Raw genomic sequence first — 11,952 nt, 5'->3', positions numbered from 1 at the left:
TTGTTGTGTGTGATGGGCGCGCGCACGCGCGCACGTGCTATATTATGAGAGATACGTGATATTTATTTACTCCATTTCTCTTTATTATTATAAAAATAGCTTGTCTCATCGATAATTCAACATTACTCGTTTGTTGATAAGTTTTTATGGTATCCATCGGATGACCCACTATTACACCGAACATACCTTAAAATAGATAATCACTCTGTCATTCGTTTATATAATAATTTGGTATACGTAATACGACATAGTGTAGGGCAGTTATAATTTCAAAAACAAAAACTCGAAAATACCAGCTACCCATCCTGCTACAAAGTGTGATAAATGTTCCATACAAGCTTGTCATTATTTATAATAGTCAATGACGAGCGATCGTTGGCTCGATCCTTATGGCTTAAAAGCCGCTTAAGAACTTGTATCTTAAAATTGTAAAAACACGAGGAATATTATATTAAGGATCGATCTCCCATCCGCGATAAACATAAATACATTTGTCCGCAACTATATCCTCGGATTAATATAATTTATCGACGAAATTTTTTACTCATCCGGTCACAATAATACATGGAGCAGCCTCGATTAGGGAGGTCGATTAAAAATAACGTAACGCCAAGCTCACTCGCGACTAAATACGACTAAATGAGATATTGTGAGATATTGTGAGATATTGAAACAAAAACCGCACGACTCCCCGGCCCTCTTCTTACCCAACGCGAGCACGACCTAACGGAATGGAAGGAATCGTTGGGAGGCGCCTGCGCAGCTAGCAAATCCGCTTGTTTATTAGCGCATGCGCCCACGTCTCAATATGTCGACGACAGCTGTCCCCCACCGCGAACAAACGCATTAGTGCGAGGATACGCGAAGGGTGCGTGAACGAGTGACAAACGATTATTATGCGTGTGAGCTGTGCTTTTCGCGGACTCTGTGCTTTCCGCACGAGGATACGCTAATTAAGGGAGTGTTTAGAAAGAAAGAGAGAGAGAGAGAGAGAGAGAAAGAGAGTGAGAGAGAGAGAGAGAGAGAGTGAGAGAGTGAGAGAGGAAAAAATGTGGAAGCGAGGGGACGTCGTAAGCAGCTCTGTTAATTGCGAAGCGGAGCTCCAATGCATCATCGTAGCGACCGATTCGCGAGATCGTCGGACGTAAAATCGATTATTAGGTTATTATTATTGCTTGAGCTGCTGATTTAACAACGATTATTTAAGATACCGAGGGGATTTATCGGACGGGGGAAGAAGCGCGATGCTCTCCCGCAAAAACAAAGACTTGCGGACGATCAAAGAGGGTGTCGTGGGAAAGTATGTTAAGAAGGACACACCACCGGAGATGCCTAGTCAGTATTATGCCCTTATTTACAATTTTTCATCTGTATTTTTTACGAATTTTATGAATCATCGTCGATTATTATTATGCCAGCTTTGGTTGTCGCTCATTTCCATTTCCTCGACTTCCTTTCTCATTATCCTGCATTCTTACGTAGAAGCTAATTTTATTATTATTATCTAATTGTACTTTTCGTGTCGTCGAGAAGGAGGGAGACTCCGTGTTTTCATTTTAGACACGATACCCTGACCAAATTTAATGACATTTCAAACCTATCGTTTCATTAAACATCATAAATCTTCATTTGCTAATTACTAAAGTAAAGGAAAAATTTTCATACCTATTCTCCGTACAACGAGACAGGCTTCTCGACTCTTGTACTATTTACCATTTGTAAACTAATTTTCCCTCTAGTGCTAAGACTATTTTTTTTTTTTTTTTTTTTTTTTTTTTTTTTTTTTATATTCTGTCCTTACAATTAACTTACCATGCTCATCGGTATACCGGGATAGCATAGATTTTATCTTGTATTATGGGAGAAGATTGCAAGTGCTTTCTAATACTAAAAATTAAGTAATATATTTGCAGGCCACTGCAACTAATTTCAACAAATGTATTTTGTCATTTTAAGTTATCAATGTTTGGACTACGGAACCGAATATAAGGAGACGCAGGCTAAATCAGCCAGCAATTGCTGCGTCGATACCCATAAGTTCCCAACAGCCGACAATGGTACAGAAATTTGGCAATACAAAATCTACGTTGAGTGCCGTTGGTTTAGGAAGTCACGAAGGGAAGTATACACCTAATAGCTCGGTTCCCGATTTGGCCCAAAGGTATATACTTTAGATTCGAACCTCTCAATGAGCATTATAAGTAAATCATTTAATTTTATCAATGCTTCGCAATAATTGCAAAATTTATCCTCCATTGTATTAACAGCCAATTTATATTTAATATATTATTATTATTATTATTATTATTATTTCACTCTCAATCTCGTTTCTTTGTTTTATAAATTTTTGTACATAAAATATGACTTGTACTATAGATTTGCCAGTTTATCTATGAATTCCGGTTCGAGCGATGGGATGCCATCGCGCACTGCAACGCCACTTTATCAGCCCAGTTTGTCACCTGCTTTGTCTCACACATACGTTAATCAGTACGCCGGTTCGGAGTACCATTTGGATAGAGATCAGCAAACGCCACAGTTACCCTACTCTTACGAAATTGATAATGGATATGATGATTATAATCCTCAAACTCAGTACAGACAAAATACTGGGTACGTACACAAAATTTAACGTTAATCCATAATAGCTTAAATTTTGTATTCCCTTAGACATTGGCGACATTTAAAATTTTATCTTTAGCTATAGTCACACAATATCGGAGAGACCAAGCTCAAGGAACGAGCAGTCCGAAGAATTACCTTTGCCGCTTGGCTGGTCCGTCTATTTTACACTTCGAGGTAGAAAATATTACGTAGATCATAATACCAGAACCACGCATTGGTCGCATCCTTTAGAGAAAGAGGGATTACCGACTGGATGGGAAAGGATAGACTCGCAAGAATATGGAGTATATTATGTCAAGTTAGTGAAATTAATTATTTGGCTAATAATATTACGGTGGTATTATTTTTTAGGCCAATAACGTCAATGAATCAATTTTAAAGAGGAATATAATTTTAATGAATCCGAGTTAATAAAATGTCCGTTGTATATACATCTTCTTTTAAATATTTTTCTGTATCGATTTAAACGCAATATATTTAATTTAATAATGCATTAAATTTAACAGTAATTGTAAAATTACCGGCATATTCGATTAATATTTATTAGATGTAATTATTTCACTATAAATATAGTCTCTCTAAAGAAAGCTCTATGCTTTATTATAAGATCGTTGAAGCCGTATAGAGAGTAAAAGTTTCAAATAGTTACCTTAAGCACAATGTAGTCTTCAACATTACTTCTACATTAATGATTTACAAAATTATTTTTAGCCATATAACGAGACAAGCGCAATATCAGCATCCCTGTTATCCATCAGAAATACAAGCTGTGAGAGTCGTACCACCACCGCAGCACACAAACTTTCATTCGCGCAGTGTCTTAGTACCAGCAAATCCATACATTAACGAAGAAATTCCTCATTGGTTATACGTATACAGTAGAGCTTCGGTTGATTTAGATCGTAAATTAAGATGGGAATTATTTCGTTTACCAGAACTCGATTGTTTCAATGCAATGTTAATAAGACTGTTTACGCAAGAAGTACGAGAGATTGTTATGCGATATGAAAAGTATAGGTAAATTTCAATGTTGTATTACCAAAATATAAAAGTCAAAAATTAATATTTTAACGCTATACTATTATTTTAGAAATGCTCTTCGATATGAAATAGAACAAAGATCAAAGGAAATAAATGACGAATCTAGTGGTGCCAATATAAGAACAATTGGCACTGAAATGTTTTAAATTTTATTGATTGACAAGGTATTTTTTTATACAAAAGAGACTTTGTATAGACAATTGTTAAATGTTAAATTTTTAAATAACATTTATATAATGTACAATTTAAAATAATTTACAATTTATTATCGATATTAAATTACCTTTAACTTATATTTCATTCCTATTTTTTAACACAACTTTACAATATCCTAATTTACGTTTTGTAACTCTTGATGTTCCGAGCTTTCGTACAAATCATTGGATTCTGCGGGATATACTCGTTCCTCGTGTAGCTTCTTGAAATTATTAAACTTTATGACGGAGAACGAGTGTTTAATATCCAATAATTTTTTATAATCGATGCCTTAAACAAGAAAGATAAAAGTTTTTAAAAAAAAATGTTCAACCACCGTTAGGTATTATGTTGCCAGGCTAAACGCATTTAGATTACTTCACCATCGTTTAATTTAGGTGCCCTCTCCTTGGCTATCGAATAAACTACTAAGCCAAATAAAGCCCAACTCGCTAAAGAATACACTACCGATAATTTGTATTTATAATTCATTGCTTCTTGTTGCTTCATCGAGGCAATGTTCTTATAGATTAAATATTTTATCCATCCAAACATTTTGAATCTGGCGAATGAAAAAGCTATTAAAAAAAAAAGAAAAAAGAAAAACAAAATACACAAAATTCGTATTTATATAGTCAAACTACAAGACCAAATATTAATTAAAATTACTTTTCAATAAAATAAATAGTACCGATAAATGCAATTTCCATACAAGCTAATTTAACTTTATCGCAACTGTACAAATGCAATATTGAACGAGATATAATTTACAATTTACAATTTACAATTTAAAAACGCTACTACTTACTTATCAAATTATCAATAATTCATAAATTCATAAATATGTTTATTCTTACCGAGACTTTTCTTTATTGAAAGGAGGTTAACGTCTGAATGTGTTTGGGTTAAATTGGTTTATAACCTGCGAAAGTAATATACCTTTAACCGACGAGGTTTTAAAAGTTTTACCAACAAATTCTAATTTTTTACATAATGCGAATAGAAATGAAACACACATTTTACAAATAAATGCAAATAGACTGCAATAAATAAAAATCAAATGCTTCGTTTGCGAATGGAGAGGATATTAGAAGAGGAAATACGCATAACGAGTGAAACTTAAAACATTTCTAGTTTCTCGAGTTGTAAAGCTACTAATTACCCAAAGAGAGTAAGTAATTGGCAAAATGCAGTTTGAAAATTAGTATTTATAATGCATTTGTGATTGTTAAGTTTGTTATTTGTTTACTTTTTCTTTTTTTTTTTTACTAATATTCTAAATATCCCCAGCGAGATTATTAGTTTTGAGATAATTTACAAGATATTCATAGAGTTACATGCGTAATTGATGAAAATTAACATTATGAAAATACTTTTGCAAGTAAATGTTAATAGGTAACGATTGAAGACAATTGACAATTGACAATTATAATAGTAATAATTGTAATGACTATATATTATTATTATAATATATTGTATTAGTATGTATATATTTATTCGTGTAATGGAGAACAGTGAGAAGCATCGAATGCATTGATATTTGTAATTTAATTATTAGTTTTCATATTCGTATTAATAATCATTATTTTGATAATTTTTTATAAAATCGTACACACGCGTATTTTATTACATGAACGAATGGATTATAAATTATTATAATCCGTTTATATTGTTTATCAAGATAAATCCTTTGCTTCATTCGTCACTTTATTAACTTAATAATAAATAATATAATAATAATAATAATAATAATAATAATAATAATAATAATAATAATGAGGTTTTAACATAACATTTGAAATTTGGAAATAATAAAGCAACTCTTGGCTGCACATTTACAACTGAATATAATAATAAGCAATGAAATTTTAAACGTTTTTAATCGTGAACTAAATTAAAAGAAAATTATTATCATTTTTTATATACCTATGATATGTATAAACTATTGAAAAGTGCTTTAGAGCTGTTTTAAGCCTGAATGATCAATTATGTAAATAAAATACGAGTCTTTTTATAAAAATGTTAATTAATTAATCTCGCCTCTTACGACGCCAATATTTGTGTTAGGCATATGCATTTGTGTATTTCATCAAACGTAAAATTAATGTATTGCAGATGTTTCCAATATTTACGAAGAAATGTAAAATTCATACTCTTTCCAACAGTCGTAGAAAATTCTTGCTTAAATTACATAATTCGTGAGCTGTATTTTTGCAGAACGTGCTAACAATAATTTCCACCTTTTTGCTTTCACGTAAAAACAAACGAAGCCTTTGCTTCATCAAGCTGCTATTGTTAATAGCGTAGAGAATTCGATGTAATTTACTCGCGATAATATATATTACATTATATTACAGTGTTACAGGCTGTATAATACTAGCATGACCCTTCGAATTGTCGATCATTTTGAATTCTTATGTTTGTTTGTTTTTTTTTTTTGTGTGTGTGTGTGTGGGGGGGGGGGGTGTGGAAGGGAAGCTATGCTGTCGGTCGTTGGTGAAAAATCCATGAGCAGCGGCGATTCTTTCGATGCTTACAATCAGTTCGTTTCTCTAAAACTTAACTAAAATTCGCCATTAGGAATGGCGCTCGTCCATCGGTTCTCAAATTACAAAATGCAAATTATTAATGTCAACGATGGCAAGTTGAAAGGACGAAGAATGATTATTAGGTCGACAATGACAATGAAATATTAAATATTAAACGTATAAGCGATGATGAGAAAACAAAAAACAAAAAACAAAAAAAATAATAAATAAATAAATAAAAGATAAAAATATCGTGGGGATTATAATGATGTGCTAAATGCTTACAGCCGAGTTGCTAGTGATTGTGAGAGAAGTGGCCGGCCTTTTAGAGATTTTAAATGATCGAATGAAAAATGATGAGGAGGAAAATCGTCGACCAGCGGGCGTACGACAACAATAATTAACAAACTTATTTCCGAAATTAAATAGTAGAGAATAGTTGAAGTTTGTCAATCGACTGCCAAGTCGCAGTGTGCTCGATAAAAATATTTTTATTTTTATTTTTCTTGTTTTTCGTAAGTGCGAGCAACCGTCAAATTTTTAACGACGTCGCTTAAGAATTACGGCAGTGGATAATAATGATAAATGATGGCTGTAATCCCTGCAAGTGAATATTACATTTTGCGACAAGATGAGCGAGCGGCCGAGCTACGAGAGTCCGTCATTCGTTATCATTATTGTTATTGTTATTATTATCATTATTATCGAATGGAAGCTTTCGTGTATAAATTGTACGGAAGTATAGGCGGTGGTGCCTAGGTTTCCTCCGCTCGTTCACTCAACTTTTAATCGTTAAATTTTAGCCGTTAAAATTGTTGCTCGAAGCTCGTTATTAAATATGCCCTAAAGTTAAGGAGGCGAGCATATTTATTTATGAAGGCGTTAAGAGTCGGGAAAGAATAGCCGACTGATATTAGTTAAAAAGGATGGAGTGGCGTCGGAATGGAAGAGTAGTCGAGTAAAAGCGAACGAAGACTCATCAAATCGATTATTATATTAATTTCTCAGCTCCGGTGAATGAATAAAGAGAGATGCGCGAGATCAAGTTGCTTTTAGCGCGTGTCTCCCCAATCCATCCATCCATCCATCCATCCATCCATCCATCCATCTATCCATCCATCTATCCATCCATCTATCCATCCATCCATCCCGTCGCCAGACTCTCGCGATCGGCCGGAATCTCGTATCCGCTGCTGCACGTCACGACGTCGTGCGCAAATGGTGGGATGGTCGGCCGATGGCGGGGTGACGGGGAGGGTTGGGAGGGAGCAGTAGTAGTAGCGGCGGCGGGTCGGGGGCGGAGGATAACGACAACGCACACGCGGATTCGCCGGGAACGAGGGGTGGGGGACGGCCATTTGATCGCGTTAGGGCGATGCTGAGTGGGGTCGCGGCGAGACGCGGAGGGGCGAGGGGCGAGGGGCGACGGGTGTAGAGGGGGCGGTGGGTGGTGGTGGCGGTGGTGGTGGTGGTGGTGGTGGCGGTGGCGGTGGCGGCGGCGGCGGTGGCGCGGGGGCGGTGAGGGGTAAGGGAGAGCTCGCGGCTCCTGCTCTCATCGACGGCGCGCGACGTACACCGACGCAAAAAGCAGCTGCCGGCGGCTTTTATCAGCCGAACGAGGAGGAGAGACCTGGACGTCGCGCGCTCTCGTCGGACCTCGAGCTTCTCCACGGCTCAGCGGACGGGAGCCCCAGGAAGGGCAGCGTCTTATCTCCGTAGGTGCGGGACGCGCGAGCCCGACAGGCCAGAAACATGTCCGTCATGGGGAAGGTGAGTGTCGAAGGATGCAGGATGCAGGATGCCTCGTGAGTGCCTCGACTCGACCACCTTTCAACCCTTGGGTGATGAACTTTCCTCGGCGGTGGCGCTCGCTTAGCATCATTGGATAGCTGTTGTAGGACGGAGCGGCGTTATCACGGCGAATATTTGTCGCTACGTCATGGCCCGCGCGGGGCCTCCTCTCGCTCGTGTAAAATTGCGGCGGCTCGACGCGGGGCCCGCCGCTCCCGTGTTTATGTGCGTTGGTGTGAGCAACGAGGATAGGCTGTTGTGCCGGTGGCGTTGAGACATCGCGTCCTTCCCATCTCATCTACGCGGCGGTGACGAGTTTCCATAACAAATTCCGATTATGTTCGGTCGAACGTGTGTCCCGGGAAGGTCGAAGAACGAGATTGTTTTTTACCGGGGTCGCCGCGAGAATGTGTATAATATGGTGGCGGTGGTGGCGGTGGTGGCGGTGGTGGCGGTGGTGGAGGTGGCGGTGGTGGAGGTGGTGGTGGTGGTGGTGGTGGTGGCGGTGGCGGTGCCGGCGGGTAGCGCCAGGGGGGCAACGAGGTCGCGTGTCGGTATGTCGCGCGATTGCAAGCGAGCGAGTTGGCGGGTAGGACAGGACATTTGCCTGTAGTTGTGGATTGTTGACGGTGGGGTGGGGCGGGGGAGGGGGTTTGAGAGGAGGAAACGGTTTTCTCGGCATGCATATCGCGATGCTTATTTACATTTGTCGTTGGAGTTTCGAGTTTAGCTGACGCGCGTACCATTCGTTCCATTATTGTTAATTTCCATGAGCGCCGCCGATTATTTTATTAGCCTTTGTATTATTAATGCCGACGTGTCGTTGTCGTTTAGTGCTTTGAAATGTATCACAGTGCATTGATAATCGAGAAAATGTTTAGTGCCCATTAGACATTTTACGAGTTTTACGATTCGTAACGTAATCGAGCAGCGCCAAGTTTTCACTATGAAATTAATGAAATTACATTTGTAAAAGTTTGTACTTAACATGTCCATGTGCTGTTGGGGTAGTAATGCCAGTTAATTAATACGATTAATCTAGCGATGTTATGTTAAATATTGGCAGGAAAGAAAAATAAAACGAGAAATAAAACGGTTGGATAATGTTTTATTTGAATAAACTAGGTAGTTGGTTTATTAAATATTAAATTGACAAGTAAAATTTTATCTATGTGTACTTATGAGCATATATTGTATAAACAATTGTTGAGAATATTTCACTATAACATTATACAAAGTAATTAAAAAATACGTTGAATAATAATTTTTTTTTTTTATTAACTATTTAAACTTAAATTACTTAACAATATTTACAATGATTAATCTTTTTTGACACAGCCAATTCTTTATTCATATTGGAGAAGCTCCTGCTCGTGGAGAGTAAGAATAGGTACGTACAGAACATTATAAAAATATTACTTTTAATCATTTCAATATATATTAAACTTCAAAATAAATTTTGTCTATGCGTTTGCGTGGTGTGGGTGTGTGTGTGTGTGTGTGGGTGTGTGTGTGTGTGTGTTTGTTTGTTGGTTTGTTGGTTTGGCTGCTTGTTTTTGCATGCATGTATGTTAACGTATGTATTTTGTATTTTGTATTTTGTGTGCGTGTGTGCGTGCGTGCGCGCGTGTACGCATGCTCGCACGCATACACGCACGTTTCTTTTTAAACTTATTATTTGTACAGCTTTGAACCTCAAGGAGATTCCATATGAAATAAAACCTATCAGTTTGGTGAAAGGCGGTGGTGAACATCATAGCAATGAATTCCGAGAGATCAATCCAATGGAACAGGTTCCGGCACTCCATATTGACAATCATACATTAATTGAATCTGTAAACAAAATTTTATAACTATTTACTTAAACTATAGATGCTATATTAAGTTGAATGTGTTTTTATGATGTTGGGGGGAAAAAAAAAAAAATTCCATGACACGATACGATACTAAAATTTTGTGATTATTTGATTAGATGCGAAGTACGTTACATAAAATGTTGGTCTCTATTCCAATATGCATAGGGACTAAAGCACTACTACTACATGAGAATTTATTAGTTTATAACATAAGTTTATATATAAACCAGTTAAAAACAAACAAAAAAAAAAACAAAAAAAAAACAAAAAAAAAAACAAAAAAAAAATTAAAAAAAATAAAAATAATAATAGAGAGAGAGAGAGAGAGAGAGAGAGAGATATAATTTAATGAGAAAAATCATTTTGCAGCTAAATATTTTACTGTACTTGGAAGAAACGAGACCACACCGTCCATTAATGCCAGCAGATCCAGTGAAAAGAGCCAGAGTGAGGGAAATTTGTGAAGTAATCGCAGCTGGAATCCAACCTCTACAAAATCTCATTGTACTGGTTTACGTTGGAGAGGAGCGTAAGAAAGAATGGGCGCAACATTGGATAACTCGAGGCTTTACTGGTATACTCTATTTTACGAATACTCAGTCTCTTATACATAATATAAGAATTTTGCCAAATAAAATAATTTGTAATCGTGTGCGTGCGTGCGTGCGTGCTTGCGTGCGTGTGTGTAATTAATTATTACAAGTTATATATTGTAAAAAGATTTTCAATTTTTTAATTACAAATAAGCGTAGTTACAATTGTGTTCGTTTCAACGGTGTCTAGTGGTTTGGCACTGCGTTGCTGAAATATTGCTCGAGCGAATGGCATTTGTAGGATTAAAGAGACCATAAAGTTGAAATAGAATCATTAATTTTTTTAAAAGTAAAATCAATTCACTCTCGATCGTTTCAGTATAAGAGACCTTTTCTTTACTCGATTTTTACTCTACTCAAATCTCAAACAAGCGTAATGTCAATTTATTTCAATATCATCGCAAGATAAACTACACATGCACATGTAAAATCGCAATAATAACATAATCGCAATTTCGTTATTCGTTATTAATTATTGATTATTACTTTTGTACAATGCAAACAATATTACTTCATTGATCCTTTTGCCTCGGTCTTGCAAACAAAAGAATCATCTTATATCCACCGCACTAAACTATAAATCACTCGACACATTTTATCAATTAAAATACTACAAGCTATCACAGACTACACACCAATTACATAAACATGCAATGCAGCCTTACATAATTGATAAACATACATTGTTCTTTTGGACACGTTACAGCTGTGGAAAAATTGCTGTCGTCGAGCGCTGGTAAATATTGCGTCGGGGACGAGATCACGCTTGCAGACTGCTGTCTGGTGCCACAAATCTTTAACGCGAGAAGGTTTCACGTCGACCTAAGACCCTTTCCAACCATCTTAAGAGTGGATCGAAACTTAGAGAATCATCCGGCCTTCACTGCCGCTCATCCTAACAATCAGCCCGACTGTCCACCAGAGGCAACTAAATAGCAAGCGAGGCAGACCACCCTCTTTCTTTTCTAGGCATAGAAGAGAACGTGAGAGGCTGGTCGAACATTTCGTGGCCCGTGAGCGACGTAAAGGTGGACGCAACTGACAATAAGACTTGATCGACTCGAAGCGATAATACAATTAAAAATTCATCGATACATGCGCATTCGTGCAATATATATATATATATATATATATATATATATATATCTATATATATATATATACATATATTATCCTTCATCGTCTTCATCCCTGCCGCTTGCATTATTCCCTCATGTCAATTTTTCCCCCGTCCCAACCAGCGTCGCAACCATTACCACCAGCTTATCCCCCATTAATAATCAAAACACGATTGCTAATGGGCCGAATACAATGACCGAAAAT

The 11,952-nt window shown here is 37.0% G+C and overlaps 3 protein-coding genes across 3 annotated transcripts in view; 2 read left to right on the top strand and 1 right to left on the bottom strand.

The window, feature by feature from the left end:
• LOC105361075 (solute carrier family 25 member 45) overlaps positions 1-481 on the bottom strand; it is a 2,115-nt gene extending 1,634 nt beyond the window's left edge. The window contains exons 1-2 of the mRNA XM_011498174.1: positions 294-481; positions 71-186 (exon numbers count right to left, since the gene is read on the bottom strand). Coding sequence (XP_011496476.1) covers positions 71-186; positions 294-333 — 156 coding nt within the window. The 5' untranslated portion in view covers positions 334-481. The remainder of the gene's footprint in view (positions 1-70; positions 187-293) is intronic.
• A 326-nt stretch (positions 482-807) lies between these two features.
• On the top strand, positions 808-3,824 carry LOC105361074 (scaffold protein salvador). Its single transcript, XM_011498173.1, has 7 exons — positions 808-982; positions 1,044-1,335; positions 1,957-2,161; positions 2,377-2,613; positions 2,702-2,923; positions 3,337-3,642; positions 3,716-3,824. Exons 2-7 carry the CDS (start codon positions 1,245-1,247, stop codon positions 3,810-3,812), a joined length of 1,158 nt encoding a protein of 385 aa, XP_011496475.1. The 5' UTR covers positions 808-982; positions 1,044-1,244; the 3' UTR covers positions 3,813-3,824.
• A 4,116-nt stretch (positions 3,825-7,940) lies between these two features.
• On the top strand, positions 7,941-11,763 carry LOC105361071 (probable maleylacetoacetate isomerase 2). The gene is made up of 5 exons (XM_011498169.1): positions 7,941-8,159; positions 9,519-9,570; positions 9,867-10,015; positions 10,406-10,610; positions 11,336-11,763. The coding sequence occupies exons 1-5, from the start codon at positions 8,142-8,144 to the stop codon at positions 11,563-11,565; spliced, it is 654 nt and encodes a 217-aa protein (XP_011496471.1). The 5' UTR covers positions 7,941-8,141; the 3' UTR covers positions 11,566-11,763.
• The last annotated feature ends 189 nt before the right edge of the window (positions 11,764-11,952 follow it).

This window comes from Ceratosolen solmsi, unplaced genomic scaffold (assembly GCF_000503995.2).
Source record: "Ceratosolen solmsi marchali unplaced genomic scaffold, CerSol_1.0 scaffold14, whole genome shotgun sequence".
NCBI classification, from domain to species: domain Eukaryota; kingdom Metazoa; phylum Arthropoda; class Insecta; order Hymenoptera; family Agaonidae; genus Ceratosolen; species Ceratosolen solmsi.
This window is presented reverse-complemented; position numbering and strand designations above follow the sequence as displayed.

Bases quoted from the DNA above. Each gene is read 5' to 3' on its own strand.
- LOC105361074 (XM_011498173.1), top strand. From the start codon at position 1,245: ATGCTCTCCCGCAAAAACAAAGACTTGCGGACGATCAAAGAGGGTGTC. The intron at 2,614-2,701 runs GTACGTACACAA...TTTTATCTTTAG, and splicing joins CAGTACAGACAAAATACTGG to CTATAGTCACACAATATCGG. The intron at 2,924-3,336 runs GTTAGTGAAATT...AATTATTTTTAG, and splicing joins TATGGAGTATATTATGTCAA to CCATATAACGAGACAAGCGC.
- LOC105361071 (XM_011498169.1), top strand. The intron at 10,016-10,405 runs GTAAACAAAATT...ATCATTTTGCAG, and splicing joins ATCATACATTAATTGAATCT to CTAAATATTTTACTGTACTT. The intron at 10,611-11,335 runs GTATACTCTATT...GACACGTTACAG, and splicing joins GATAACTCGAGGCTTTACTG to CTGTGGAAAAATTGCTGTCG.